At 37.1% G+C, this 16,281-nt stretch overlaps 1 protein-coding gene across 4 annotated transcripts in view; it reads right to left on the bottom strand.

Annotated features, from left to right (window-relative positions):
* CSDE1 (cold shock domain containing E1) overlaps positions 1–14,883 on the bottom strand; it is a 35,598-nt gene extending 20,715 nt beyond the window's left edge. Inside the window, exons 1-3 of one of the 4 annotated variants that reach the window (XM_065906467.1) lie at positions 14,737–14,883; positions 7,318–7,715; positions 197–343 (exon numbers count right to left, since the gene is read on the bottom strand). In XM_065906467.1, coding sequence (XP_065762539.1) covers positions 197–334 — 138 coding nt within the window. In that variant the 5' untranslated portion in view covers positions 335–343; positions 7,318–7,715; positions 14,737–14,883. The remainder of the gene's footprint in view (positions 1–196; positions 344–7,317; positions 7,716–14,736) is intronic. The other 3 variants (XM_065906473.1, XM_065906481.1, XM_065906489.1) reach the window with 3 other exon arrangements.
* Positions 14,884–16,281: the final 1,398 nt, after the last annotated feature.

Below are 16,281 nucleotides of genomic sequence, written 5' to 3'. Positions count from 1 at the left end.
CCAATGCTTTTGATTCCTGGACACCCTCTGAGTAGCAAGCCCTACACTACTAAACTTACCTTTCAAGATTCAAGGTGAAGGAAATGCTTAGGGAAGTTAGTGAGTTTGCAGGGTGTTTCAATCAAACTGAGTGATGCCTCTTAGTCATGCTCTTAACACAAAGAAAAAAGCTAGGATGACTGCGTCCCTGACTTACAGATCTCTGATACGTGGGGGTCCTCTTTTGTTTTTTAGTCCCAGATGAGGTAGAAGATGAAGATAAAGGTAAAGAAAGTGAAGGAGGGGCTGCAGGAGGGGGATGAGGATCTGATGACACAGTAAAAACGTTCTCCATCTCAAACAGCTGTGATAACATAGCACAATGTTTATTAACTATCATCAACAACAATTTAACACACATTTGACAGTCAACCTGTGTATCTTTACCTTTACCATTAGGTTACTTTAGCAAAATAGAAATCATTTAATCAGATTTCTATCACCAAAATTAATTATAGCATTAACATTAAAAGGTCAAACTGAAATTTTTTAAAGCACTTACTTAATCCCGAATCCACAATATTTACAGTTTTAAAAATGCTGTAAGGACTCTGGTGGTTGCTACAGTGAGACAATTGAGCCCAAAGTCTTCAAAATGTCTCACAACTTCACACAGAATCCAATATTCTCAATCACTTGCCTCCCTAAAGAAGGTTATACACAGGATAATTCAATGGTGTGTAGGAAGAAAGAATCTTAACTAGAATAAATATATTTTGTCCAGAGATAACAATTAGCTTTTTAAATGGTTATTATGTATTTATAGAAAAGGCTTTGCTGAATTGCTTTGTCAGATCATATCACAGGTCAAACATAAAGTATTCTGAGGTTAAGAGTGGAGAGCCTCACAAGAGATTGACAGTGAAGCCCTCATTTATTTACTTTCAGCATATCAAGTTTACATTTCCCCAACTAAGTGCACATACAAATTTAGCTATCTAGTTTAATTAAACTGCCCTCACAAATAGAAAGTGTTGAGAAAGACTCTTAGAGAAGAATCTGAGATAGAAGATAATGCTAATAAAGCAAGCAAAGGCAGAGTACTGGGAGCTAACACTTCTAATCTGGGCATTAGTTCTTGTACTTCCACATTATGAAATAAATCACCATTAATGAGATCTGACAAGTCTCACAAAAAACTAAGATCAAGACTGAGATACTTCGCCACCAATAGTAGTGATAAAACACAAAATCCATGCTGTGCCTTAGATGTTAATTCATGGTAGTATAAGGTTTTTAAATTAAATACTTACAAACTAAGCATCCAGATATGTATTTTGAGTGAGGCTGGAAAGTTTCTGTTAACAGGTAAACTACTTTTAAAATACTGCTTATTTTATCTTTATCCTATTTGTACCACTGCTTTGTAATGCAAGTAAGTATAATCACATAATTTATAAAATATACACATGTACACTTTCAAATTAATTTGAAAGAAAACTATTCCACCATCACTGACTTAGATCATGACTTTCAATCTCTGCTTTTTTCATGTTTAGACTAGTTCTAACCATTCAAGTAAGAATGCAATGATATGATCTATAATACATAGGCCAGCAAGCTGCAAAAACCACATCTCCAGTCCTAGCAGTGTAGCTAAAGGTAGGAGGTAGTAACTCATTTTTCTCACCCTAAGGGAAAATGAACCAGAATCAGAAGGAATTACAGCTGTCATTTCCTTCTAAGACTAAACTGTTCCCCAGGGAGGGTACTGTAATTTAGGCTGTATTGCTTGAATCTCATTGCACTTTTAGATGTGCACATCAAAACAGAATTGAAACAGAACCTCTCCTTTCTCCTAGTATCTTGAGTTTTTTTCTCCACCCTTTATCCAATTTGAGAACTACTTTTCAAAAATGGAAAACCATGTATTATTCAAGCAACTTTAGAGAAGACAGTACGTTAACCCTTAAAAAAATTCTTAATAGTACAGTACACTTAAATTCTTTTTTAAACAAGCACCAACAAAACTTTAAAGAAAACACCATTAGACAAAATGGTAGGTTATTTAAAGAAGAAAAAACATATAAAACCAAACAATTACATAAAAAAAGAAATTCAATGGAAAAAGCAAGTAGCTCAACAACAGATGCTGTTTATAAAAAATTAAAGACAACAACAAAAAAAGAGGTGGTGGTAGGAGGAATGAACCAGTATATAAATGTTATTTGGCTTTTTCAAAAAATAGGCGGAAAAATCTATAGTTGCTCAACTCATAGCATACAGAAAGTATATTTCAGACGAACTGTGTTAAATGTCTTAACATATTAAATAAAAAGGCATGTATTTATAAAGATTTTGGAAAGGGGACTTTCTAGATTTAAAGTCAAAAGAAAAAGGTGTAAGGTAAAGGACCGATATTCAATTATGTAAAAAGTATAAACTTTTATACTCAAACCTAAAGAGAAGAAAAATACATGTAAATATATGTGTATCATTAAAGAATTTAAGCAAATCAGTTAAGAATTAAACTATCAGAATATAAGGTTCAGGAGAACAGGTACTTTTTGTTCAAAGCTAAATCTCCAGTGTTGCACAGAGTTTAGCACATAGTAAGCACTTATTTGCTGAACTGTGGAAGACAAATAAATTAAGTCTTAAAAGATTATTCATTAAAGACAAAATATATAAGCTTCAATTGTGGCAAGCAAATATTCAGATAAAAGCAAATTATTCATTTATCAAACTACCAAAGAAAAGATTTAAAAAATATTGAGAAAGTAGGTTAAGAATACGCTAATATTTTTTTCATGGTAGTAAACTGGTGCAATCTTTCTGAAATACAATTTAACCACATGTACCAAAACATGGGGGTGTTTTCCTTAATAATTCTACTGCAGGAAAACTATCCTGAGGAAATGTGAAATGTGGACAAGGCTTTATGCATAAATGTGTTCACTAAAATGTTTTAATAACAAATTTCTAGAAACAATCTAAAGTTTAACAATGGGTCAATAAGTCATAGTAATTTATATAATGGCAAAAAATATTTATATGATTTCAACTGGTATTTTAAAAAGGAAAAGACCATGAAAATCTACTTTAATACTCACAGAGAAGACAATCCTTAGATGGTGTTTGAAGGGCACAGAGGTAAAATTGGTAAACAGGAACAGAATCTAGTACTCACTCCTCACTCCACCATTCACATGCCTAACCACTGCTTTATGCACTAAACCATGATGAGTGCCTACAATGCAGCAGCTGTTGTATAGTAGTGAACACAACAAACGAATATTACCAAGTCCAAGTTTAGACTTTTTCTTCTTCCAACATCTCTCGAGTTGTTTCTCCGTTTTTCCTAACCTAGTCTGCTTGGCTCTCACTGAAAAGGAATTAGTTTAGAAAAGGTAGTCTATGGATACCAAGGCGGAAAGGAGTCAGATGAATTGGAGAATGCAACTGACATATTTACACTATTGATATTATGTATAAAATAGATAACTAATGAGAACCTACTGGCACAGAGAACTCTACTCAATGTTCTGTGATGACCTAAATAGTAAGGAAATCCAAAAGGGGATATTTCTAAATATATAGCTGATTCACTTGGTGATATAACAAATCTAAACATTGTAAAGCAATTATACTCCAATAAAAATTAAAAAACAAACAAAAATGAACCAAGGTCAACTAATCACAGACAACTGGGCTTTAAGCTACAGACAATGATAACGTCCTTGCTTCCACTTCTCTGTCTTCTCCCCTGCTCCCATCGTAGGAGCACACCTTACCACTTCCCGTTTGCCACTGCCCGACTGAAATCAATAAATGCTCAAATAAACTCTTACCAAAAAAACCCCCAACTATTTCACTGTACAACAGTTTTTGAAAATGACTGTCTTCTTAATCTAAACATACCTTCCCTTAACTTCCTTCCTCTGCTCCTTTCAGTTTTCCGAATGCAACCGTTTTTTCAGACTAATTGCTGTGTTCTGGATATGTTCTAAATAATTATCCACTGAGGTACATGTCACTACTTCTCTTATTGTATCGTGACCAATAATATAATACAGACAGCGCTGAGTGATTATGTTTCTTGATTCTGTAGACTAAGAAGTTTCAGTAACTTCATATAACTAGGAAAAAAAAAAATCTTCTATATTACTTAATAAATCAGTAAAATCAGGTTTCGCCTTCTCCTATTTCTTATAACTGATCATTTATTACTAAAGAAAAAACTAACCTAATAGTTAGGGTTGGTTACCTCATATAAAAAGCCTGGAATGATGCTTATACATAAATATTCACGTAACTACTTATTGCTAAATCTTGAAAAGGAAGGAAGATAGAATCTGGCAGCATATATGTGGAGAAATCAGTCCATTATTCAAAGTCTTTTAATTTTTTATTATGCAATCTATATTTCTGCATACTGATCACTATGCTATCATGACATACTCTGTCAAATCTTACTGAAAATTTTTTATTTTGGGCTCCTGGACTCTTGATACGGACGAAGAGCAAGCTCAAAAGTTTGCACACCTGACTTTGAAAATTAATCAAGACATGTAAAGTTCCTGGTCATGGGTCTCCATTAACTACTAGCACACTCCAGCAAGTTACCCTGTCATCTTATTGACTAGGGGCTTTAGTTTTCTTTTAATGTTCCTAGCTTTGCTTTCCTTCTGTCATCTGTCTTGATCAAAATACTCATCAAAACAATCCATGTATATCTTTACATGCCAATCAAACTTCTTAAAAACCTTATTCTTTCTTGGTACTTTTTAGGGTCAATCCTACTCTTCAATATTTATTCATTCCTAATTTTGTACTACTTTAAACTGTTTTTAGGAAAAAACAAAAACAAAAAACAAACATCTCTTAAACGTGGTTCTCATATGTAGAGAGTAACCTTATGGATACCAAGAGAGTAGGGAAGGTGAGATGAATTGGGAGATGGGGATTGACATATATACACTACTATTTATTGAATATAAAATGGATAACTAATGAGAACCCACTGTATAGCACAGGGAACTCTACTCAGTGCTCTGTGGTGATTTAATGGGGAGCGAATCTGTATCAAAGAGTGGATATATGTATACACATGCCTGATTCACTTCGCTGTACAGCAAGAAACTAACGTAGCACTGTAAACCAACTATACTTCAACAAAAATTAAATTAAAAAAAATCTGTAGTCTATTGCATTACCAAATCTGTTTCGTTAGTTGCACTCCTGTTAATTGGAATTCACAACTGTACAATGAGAACATGTTTTAATGTCAATACCCCCACTCATTTATCTGTTTGTAAATATTTACTATATTAGTATTTAGCCTATGTATCGTAAACTAAACTGCTTACTAGAGTAAAAAGAATACAAAGATTAGGTTAAACAAAAAGCACTTCTACTTTAAAATCCATTTCTACTATTCATGTCAAGGCAATCAAAGCTCTAGCATCTTGTCTTTTACCCTTCTGAATAAAGATAAAAGCTGTGCAATTTCAATCTCCATTGGCAGCAGTCTAAAATTATTTTTAAAAAGTCAGAGGAGGAGGGAAGAAGAAACGAACAGAAAAAGCAAGTGGTAAAATAACCTTAGAACTAAGTAACTAAATGTCTGTTTATGGGTAATTTAAATAAATTGGTATTATTGGTAGTTCTAAATTAAGAAATAATTCTGGTCCATAGTAAGGTGATTACCACAATTAAGCTTTCAACCTTTAAATAAATTGTAAATGTGGGTCCAAGTGCTTTTTGAAACAGTAATGAAGCTTTTGTAAAACAACAATCTTAAGAATGATCAGTTTTCCCTACCCATCTTATTTGATCAATGCATGCACACTCAGTCACGCAAAGTCGTGTTCACTCTTTGCGCCCGACGGACTGTATCCCACCAGGCTCCTCTATCCATGGGATTTCCCAGGCAAGAATACTGGAATGGGTAGCCATTTCCTCCTGTAGGTGATCTTCCGGACCCAGAAACCAAACACTTGCCTCCTGCATTGTTGGCAGATTGTCTGCCGCTGAGCCACCAGAGAAGCATGAATTTCACAAAAGGATTACTACCAAGTTCTCCCTGAAATTATCTTCCTTGGCATTCCTTCCTGACTACCTCTACTTCTTTAAACACTCTTCTCTTTGGTATTTCTTCCTGAATTACCTATAAAGTGATGACTCCATTCTAAATTCCAAGTCTTTATTTCTGATTTCAGAAAATCTAGAAATGAAAGATTTAAAAGGAACTGCCCTTCACAATCCTACCTCCCCCCAACAACCACTGTTGAGCATTCCATACTACAATATTTTCTCAACTTTAGATTATTATCTTACATACAAAATAGATTTCCACAGGTCCCCACTTGAACTTCTCTATTTCTATGAACAAAGGTTTCTAACTTGGACAACTGGAGAGACTAAATTAATTCCCTCCAGCCTCATTTTCACATTCAACTGGTCACTAGCACTATTACTTCTACCATTAAAACATGCAGTGTCTATACCTTTTTCTCAGCTTTTACCCTAGCTTTTATCTTCCCTACACTCTGTCCACTGTTTGTAACACATCTCCCCAATGTCAACCTATCCTTAAAAGCAGTACCATTTGTCTTTTAAAGATACACTTGTGAATATATAACTTTAAAATCTGAATTAATAAACTATTTCAGGTTTGAACTATAAAATCTATTTAGTCCTCGTTTATAAACAGCTGACATCTTTCCTGAAGAATAAAGTCAAATATAGTGGGCCCTTTAGAACCCTCCAGCCAGCATCCCTTTCCGGTTACTCTTTCTGCCCCATAAAACTCTATTTTCTACTCTGTTCATAATGGACTACTCAATATACATCATGGGCTTTCAGATCTCCCCAAACCGGTTCATTCAGTTATCTCTATATCTCTACCAAAGACCCTTCTCTCTCTTAACAAAGTACTACTCACCTTCAAACATCCCTTTTCCTGCAGATTTTCTTTACCCAAGATTACCTCAAACAAGACTGCAAAGAGCTTTCTTTTCTGAAACCCTGATTTCTATATAGTACCAATGGAGTTCTCTTTCTATGAGACCAATAAATCAAGAGATCTGTATATATGAATAAATATCATCTTGGGTGAAAAAAATCCCAGTTCTGGCCATAAATATTGTCCTCATCTAAGAAAAGACAATTAAGTTAAATAAAATAGTGTTGATATTTTCAGACAAGAGTTGAAAAATATAAACTGTTTTCAGAATACTTTTAGAAGCAAGTAGATTAAGATTTTATACTTAACCAAATAATTAGGAAATCCAGAATTATAAACTAACTCTTGCCAATAGGAAACAATAAACCTACCTCGCAGTGATAATCAAATATTGCACTTTCAGTAGTATTTGCTGATTCTTCTTTTTCAGCAGACGTTTCAAAGAATGAAAGTTGCTAGTATTAAAAAAAAAAAAAAAAAAAGAGCGAGAGAAAACGATCTATTAAGCTAATAAAGAATACAACTGCTGCTGCACCGGGCAATCTCACAGTACAGCACTGAAGAAAACAAAGACTACTAGCAGCGTTGGGAAGTGCTCTTTCAAAGCTGTTGAGTAGGCACAAACTTCTTGTTTCAGATCAAGTGTTGTGTCTTCAACTTAAGTGTACTCTTCTTTGGTCTTGTTGGTTGTTTCGAGGTTTGTTCCTTGCCTGATCTGAACTTGAAGCAGCAGTTTCAGGTGGTAAAGTCTGTTCTGTTACACTTCATACTATAGATAAGAAATTAAGACATTAAGTAAATAATCAGGGATAGAAGGTAGGTAGAGGGAAAAGCTCATCTCATTAACTTAAAATCAAGCAATGCAGAAAACTTGGATGCACACACATTCATCACTTAAGCAATCTCTCAAGTGTTAATGGATACCTTTTGTGGTATTGTACTCAAACCCTGAAACTATTTCGCATTCCTTATTGATATGCCCTCCCCACAAACAAATTCAGTTATATAAATGTTCTACTTAGTGTAGTGTTTTATAACTACCTAGCACTGTGTTATGAACTGTGGAAAATACGAAAGAATTTCCTGTCATCAGAGAATTTACACTCCTGTTGAAAAACAGTTATACATGAGAAAAAATTAGATTATAGGACAAAATGTCAAAAATTAATTTGCTCAACTAATACATGGACATCTACTATTGACATACTATTTGAGAAATACTGCTTATGGTTTATTCACCACTATGCGGACATTAAAGCTACAGGGTCAGAGGCTTTTAAAGAGATGGCATTATTTCAGCTTAATTAGGAGAAATAGGCAGATTTTTGAGAAAAAGAAAATAGTTGAGTATCCTAGGCATAAACTATAACATAAACCAAACCAGAATATGCAATTAAATCATAAGTTCCTTGAGAGCAGAGACCATGTATATGATTTTCTATACCTGACACCAAGGGAGTTTTATTTGTGAATGACTGTTACAACAAGTGTGGTTTGCTGTTTCAGAGGAATCAATAGGCTAGCCTGGCTAGAACAGAGTGCTGGGTTAAAGTGAAATGAGATATATGGTGTGACAGATGTACCAGAGCCAGATTATGAAGCATTTCAACTTGATATATAACAAGAAACAGAGAGCCTTAGTTCTTTTTTTGAGAGCCTTAGTTCTTGATGAATCAGTATGAAGTCCTGAAATCCTATGAGATGACTTCATGAAGGAAACAGACATCTCATTTGAGTTGTTGCCATAAGCAGGTAAGAAATGTCTTGAGAAGAGAAACAATTAAGAAAACAAAAGAGAAATGAAATAGACATATAAATAAAACCACAAAATTGTGCTTTCATTAGCTGTAAAAAAATGATTATTTTGCAGTGCCTCAAATGTTGGCTAAAATGGTGCTGTTAACCAAAATGACATACAGGGAAAAGTAAAGGAGGATTTGGTTTTAGATATGCTGAGAAATGGACACTATATTTGAAGATCAGAAATCAGAATGACTACAAAGTGAGGTCAGAGCTGGTGAAACAGTTTAGAGGAGAGCTCAGTACTAATCACCAGTAAATGCGACAAACAAAAAGTTATTTAATCTCCCTGAATTTCAGTTTCTACAATGCAAAATGAAAACTCAGTAACAGCTGATCTACCGCCATTGGGTAAACATTCCATGACTTCATACTGTAATTTCAAATATCAAATGTTACATTTGTTCAATCTTTCAGTTTTATTTGGATCATTCACCTATTACCCAGACTAGACACTTCTTTGAGCAGTGGTTCTCAAATCACTGGGAAGCCTATGTCCAGTCCCCACTCAAACAGTAATTTGACTGGCCTGACTTAGGGCCACTTCTGTAATGATCCTTGAGTCCTCCCTCTCCATCTACACACCCAAAAGTGCAAGTCTTACCAATATTTCAAGGTATCTTTTATATTCTTTTTTTGTTCTAAATGACCTAATTGTCCAGTCAGACAACACATTTGCTAACTTCAGTATCAACTCTTTCCACATTCTGTCACGTAACACTACCAGACTGACTTACCTAAAATTCCAATTTCATCTCATTCATCTCCTTGTCCAAAATCCTCAGTGATTTTCCCAGCACTCTAAATGGGAATTTCTTAATCCTGACTGCAAATCCAACCCACTCGGACAACTTGGGGGGCATGGCATGGGGAATCAAAGCCTGGCTCCCAACACGAGGTTGGAATTTAAAGGGCTAGGCCCTGGGCACTGGGGTATTTCCCCTCCACCCATCTCCCCAGCCAGCATTTAACCACTGCCATTCAAGGTGTGTTCTGTTCTACTTACAGCTTTCCTCTGAGCTCCAAGTCTTCTAGGTTGGTACATTTCCCTCCCTAATTCTTAAAACTTAACTCCAGGGAGATTTCTGAATTCTACTCTCTGTGCATATGGGTCTCGCCACAAAGTACATATTTTGTCATCTTAAATGTTATAAAAAAAAAAAATCCTCTCTTGACCATTCTAGCACAGATTACCTAATTCCCACTAAAGGAGGCATTAACTCCCACTGCTGGCATCATTCTTTCTGGTACCAAATCATTTCTGCACTTGGTTTACAGGTTTATATATCTTGTTCCTTTAATATGCTTCAAATTTCTGAGAGACAAACTCAAGTTTCTTTCTTTATCACAGCGCCCTCTAGCACCTTACTAGGTACTGCTAAACTTACCACAGCAGAAACTAATACAGCAAAGACAATGATAGATAATAAGCAAAAGACAATTCAAGTTGGTATACAGTTCTACCAACTTAAAAAAAAATTTTTTTTAACTGAACTGGATAGACTTAATTATCCAACCAAGAAGTAACCTCTTCTTTGAAAAAAGACACCCACCTGGAATTGAAATAAACTGGCCATTCACTCATGCCAAGATTATTAGATTCATGGGTGGTACTGACAAATCATTTTGCTTTAATCCTCAGTGTACCCCCTACAGCACCCCCGGTCCCCCCTGCCCCCAAACACCTGATATACAGAGCACTAATTTAAAACACTAGGGGACTTCCCTGGTGGTTGGTCCAGTGGTTAAGACTCTGTGCTCCCACTGCAGCGGGCATGGGTTTGATTCCTGGTCGGGGAACTAAGATCCCACATACTGCAGTGTGGCCAAAAAACCACAAAAACTAAGGAGCAATTTAAATGTGGATCTAAGAGTCTTCCTGACCTCTAGATAATTAACTTCTTTCCCTTTGCTCTGTATAGGAACACTATCACCATTAATTATCAACTACTATGACTTGCTGTTTCAGCAATTAATGCCAATTCCTTTACTTGAACTGAATATCCAAATAGTCATGCCCTATTTCACCTTCCTTAAAATTATCATGACCTGTCTTGTTATTTACTGTCTCCTCTAGTTGGCTACTTTATCTCAAAGAGCTAGCCAAAGCCAGGCACATAGTAGGTACTAAAGTAATACATATGTTGAACCAGTACATTTTTACAGCATTACTTCATCTAAAATGTTACCATATAACCTAGTTTATCATTTTGACAAATTATACTCAAAAGTCTGTACAGCATTCACTTGGGAAGAATGTTAAAGAAATGATGAACCAGTCTTTAAGTCTCTCCACCTAATCCACTCTGTTCAAATTACTTTCATTGAAAACAACAGCAAAGGCCCAAATAGACAGCATGGAACTGAAAAGGTTCTCTGTTGATTTATATGACCAATACTCATTCCTGCCTTAACTCCGAAGTTCATAATTCTTTTTTTCCCCTCAGTTCATATTTCTTGATGCAGTAACTCAAGACAAGTTTAATTTTATTTATAATAAGTTTTCAGTTTCACTTTGGGATCTAAGGAAAGTAATAAAAATTTAATTAACCACCTCAAAACAATTTAAATCATCACGATTTTGAGTGGAAATAATATCAAATTGCTGTAGCTATCTTTTTGTATAGGTTCACTGTAGTAAAAACAATTGTGCTTATTACTAGACACTTAAAATTATACCCTCCCATCACTTAACTTCTTTTATGATACACTAATACTTTGAAATAGGACAAACGGTAGTGTGGAAAGAAGCTGAAGAAATGCTCCAGACACAAAAATCAGAATAGCGCAGACTAGCATTGTCTAACAGAAATATTGTGCAAGTGACATATGCAACTTAAAAATATCCTAGTAATATTAATGCTGAAAGAAACCAGTAAAATTCATTTTAACTAAGTATCTTATTTAGCCAAATCCAAACGTCATCACTTCCCACAGACAATCGACATGCTTTTAACATCCCTTGAAATTGAATGTTTATTTTATATTTCAGCACATTTCAATTCTCAGAACTATGCACAGTTCAAGGGCACGAAGGCCACACAAAGCTAGTGGCTACCACATTGGCCAGAGCAGGTATAGACTAATTACCAGGAAAGGCATTGGCATGCCCAGTAAAGCAAGAGCAAATGTAAGGCCATTGGGCAAAGACCTTTGCTGATAAAAAGCAGCAGTACCTAGCAAACTTGCCCATAGACAGAGTTTGCAATTGGCAGTTTACACTCACTATCAATACATCCAAGAAGCAGAAGTCCAAACAACTAACTGGTTATATACCAGCTGCAACTATAAACCAATGGATAGCCCACAGGTTCAATGTGAATAAACTGCTGATCAATTTATTTTCAACTATACATTATATGTTTTACCTCAGTATAAAAGCACATATAATGCTCCCAAAATAATCTTTCAATGCACCATACTCAGTTTAATACCTCTAATAAAAAATGTAGCACAAGAGAAACATCTAAGTTTCTCGAACACAATGTAGCACAGGAAAAACATCTAATTAAATGGAAAAAAAGTTTTGAATTATTCAGCTTTCTAACTAGACACTCATACATGCAAGCAGAAAACACTCCAATACAAGACAAAGAAATTTTTAAAAATTGTAATTTGGCAGAAAGTATTTAACAGCAAGAAATGATGGGATTCAAGAAAACAAGTTACTCCCAACACAGCAACATCACCACTGAAGACATTCCAGCTATTAAGTCTTAAAAAATCGTTCTAATTCTTCTAGCTGTAATTCTCTATTATGAAAAATCCTACAAGTTAGAGCTTTCCACAAGACAGTCTGGGTTAAAGGTCTCGAAGTAGTTCCCACTTTGTTTTTTAAGAAGATGATAAATCAATGCCTTGTATTTATTTAATAAGATCAAAATTTTTATTTTGTAATACAGCCCTCAAATTCAACTCCTTAAAAATCTGCCCACACAGCATTTCCATTTTTAAACTACCTTGTTAAAAGTATGGTCCTCACAACAATGTGAATAAACTTAATGCTAATGAACTGTACACTTTAAAAAAAGGTTAAAATGGTAAATTCCATTATGTGTATCTTACAATTTGAAAGAAAAAAATAATCTTAAAAATGTTGGCCCTACATCTTTAAGTGGAGAGGAGGGAAAACAGGAGTAGGATAAAGCAGGACAAGTCAGTTTTCACATTCTCATTTTTTATTTGGTAGGAATTTACCAGAATTTTCAAACTCTAAAGGTCATACCTGTTAAGTCAGAACTTATTTACAAAAAAGGAAAACCTATCTTCTGCGCCTCAAATACTTTACTTTTCAACTCAGCTGCTATAAATACTCATCTCGATGGTAAGCATCCAGAGCAGCTGCAAAATCACTCAAACCACTACCATCTCTTTTATTTCGGGCCTACGGCTAAAAGGAAAAAAAAAAAAAACACAAAGTTGAACATTTTTCAAGATTTTATGACTCAAGCCTATGCCTGTTCAAGTATATAAACCCCCTCCTGACCCACACCATGAATACCCAAAAATGGTTAGTACCAAAATGACACCAAGGCATTTTACTGGCCCTCAATGTAGTATTGAAAATGCTCGCCTTCTAGAAACTCAAGAAAATTACTCAGCGTTTTGAAACAGAGTAACTTATATTTGCGCCAATAATTTGATAAATACATTTTACAGATTAATAGCTCTAGTCAAAAGCTGCCAGTTAACACCGTCCTCATAAAAAGCTTAATCTCTGACAGGAAATATTTCAAGATTTAACTATCATAGTATCTCTGAGCGTCCTCCCTCCTGCTTTATCCTGCCTACCAAATGTTTAAGAGGACCACATTCTTTCGCTCATTTTAGGTGCAAAACAAGGAAATTACCTCGGACAACAACGTTCAGCCTTCTGTATTTGCGGAATGAAGGCTATTTTAGAGTGTTCCCTGCCTTACTTGTAAGTTAAGCAAGGGAGGAGCTATCCGGGTGTTTCCAAAGCAAAACCTTAAGGCAAAAAAGAACCGTGGTACTAAGATCTCCTACTTAGGATAGAATGGTAAGAACCTCGAAGGGTCTGCGACCAGAGCTCTAAAAAAACTACACAGAATGACGACGTCAAGTCTTTCATTGCACAATATGGGCCAGGCTCTTACACCATAAGAACCAGAGAAGGTGGTAAGAAGAACGCCACTGAGCTCTCAAAAGAGTCTGTTTTAACCCTAGAATTAGAGGGGTGAGAGCCCTGTGCCTAAGTTCAGAGGCCGGTTCTCTTTCTCAAGAAGCTAAAGGAGAGGGTTAGACGGGGAAGCTAGGGTTGAGACCCAGGATAAACAGCTCTGGGTGAATGGCAATAAAGATGACACTTCGGCTGGGCTACCGTGCCAGAAGTGGCCGAAGAATGGAGGTGTCTCTAAGCAACTTAGGTAGAGCGGGGTCTCAGTTCATACACAAAGGAAGGGCCACTGCCGCACTGCGCTCTGCTACTGGTAGGCAGATCCGCAAGCAGGTGACGGCTAAGAAACTATAGTGTCCAAAGTCAGAGTAGGCCGCTCTCCTCTGCCTCTGGCTCTTCCAGTCTCACACAAAGGACCGCGCCACCACCCCCTCGCCCCGCCCGCCGGGACTTGTAGTTCTCGTTTCCCCCACCAAGCGGCTGAGGGGGAAACAGCCAGACTACAACTCCCAGCAGCCTCCGCGCCCGAGCCCCGCACCCCTGCCTCCATCTTGGCTGCGGTCGGAGCCTCCATTTTCGCTCCCTCCCCCCACTTTAGTCACCAGCACCACCACGCGCTGCCGCCTGGCCTCCAATCTTCACTTCGGCTCTGCAGCCTGATGTGAGGCCTAGACAGTTGAACGGGGGACGGGTGGAAAAGCCCGGGGTGGGGACTCAGGGCGAAATGTAATCTACACGAGGCTCTAGAAGTGCCCACCCTGACTCAGAGGTCTCTCCCGTTTGTCTTGATTTTTTCATCCGCCCTTAACTTGGCTTCCTGCTATCCCCAATTGGACCCTGAGGTCGTACTCACCCCAACAGCTCAGCGCCCCCTCTCCAGCGCCGCCATAAGCAGCACGGCCCGGTACGTAGGAATAAATCTCGCTTCTCTCGCGAGAGTTGCAGACTCCGAGCGCGTGCACAGGAAGGGGAGGGGGAGTGTATCCTTAGTACGCCTGCGCACGAGGGCTGAATGACGCCAGCGGTGCGCTGTGCTTAACCACAACGGAGGTGGTGTCTAAATTCCCCTAGATCCCCTCCCCCTTGAGTTGCGGAAATCAATCTGTGTTTACTGACTCCACTGGGACTCAAGGGGTGGGGTGTAGGGTGACTTTCAGTGTCTCTGATCTTTGCAAACTTGAATATGCTTTAGGCTGTGAGACCAGGGTGAACCTCCAGGGAGAACAATTTGGAGGACGTATCAGAAATGTCATATAAAGGATTCTCCTTCCTCGGCAGTAATCCAGAAGTTCGCAAACCGCAGTTTCATTTTTTTCACATTGGAGGCTTTCTTGTCTGCTACATTAGAGTGGAATTTTATTTAGTATAGAGTTAGATTTTTAGCAAGGTACTTTGAAAACCTTAAGTGAGAACTTTATCTCCCATAAACTGTGTTGCTTGCAACAGACAGTGAGTGAGCAAGGTATCATGGCCATTAAACTCCTTCAACTGACCTTTCTAGTTACTGGAAGGTGTTCATAGTGTGATCCACGGGACTGAATCGGTAACCAAAAGGTTGAAATCAGGGTAAATGGATGATTTATCTCACAAGGAGAGAGGGTAGGAGGGAAATGTTAATTCTAACCACAGAAAAGTTCAATGAATTACACCTTGCCAAACATCAGGCAGTCCCCTTTGGTGAGAGGAATGCTTTTCACATTCTGTGGCTCTCTCGCTTGAGAACACTGGATAAAAAATGACCAGTCATGCTTCTGAGAACTTGCCCACCCACTTTATTTTCCCTCTCAACACTTACTTGTCCTGCATCACATATGTGTCATCGCTGGGATGTGTAATAGTAACAACAAATGGACATGGTGCTGTCCTCAAGGAACTTTCAGTCTAGCATCATTTAATCACAAAACCAAAATCTGAACATACACATTGAAATAACTGCAATGAAGGAAAGGTGCACAGTGTTATGAGAGTATGTAACCTTGGATTATAAGAGGAGGTAGTATCTTATTTCCGAAGTTCAAAGATGTTTTATCCAACTCTTCTGCTATTGGTCTAATCCCACAAGATGCCCCTTCTCTTTGATGCTTACCCGCTCCACCACAGCTTTCCCAGGCTTCACTGTTAATGCTTTCATAGTTCACTCTGTTTTTGCTAGTTTATACTAGCTAGTGATACTTTAGAACAGGGCCTGTGACATTCATTTTTACATCGCTTATCCTGGCAATGCCTGACATAGACAACCTTCAAAAGTTTGTTGAATGAATAGCACTGAACAACAATGTAAGAAGTTATTAGAAAGTGGAGTGTTCTGTTGGGAAGTATGGAATGTAAATACATCAGACTAGTTGTTTTGTTTCCTCTGTCCAAATCTTAAATTGAGATTTCTCCTCCCCAGCAATAG

The sequence above is a fragment of the Muntiacus reevesi genome, chromosome 1, assembly GCF_963930625.1.
Source record: "Muntiacus reevesi chromosome 1, mMunRee1.1, whole genome shotgun sequence".
Lineage (NCBI taxonomy): Eukaryota > Metazoa > Chordata > Mammalia > Artiodactyla > Cervidae > Muntiacus > Muntiacus reevesi.
The sequence above is the reverse complement of the archived record's forward strand: the minus strand, read 5'-3'. Positions and strand labels throughout refer to the sequence as shown.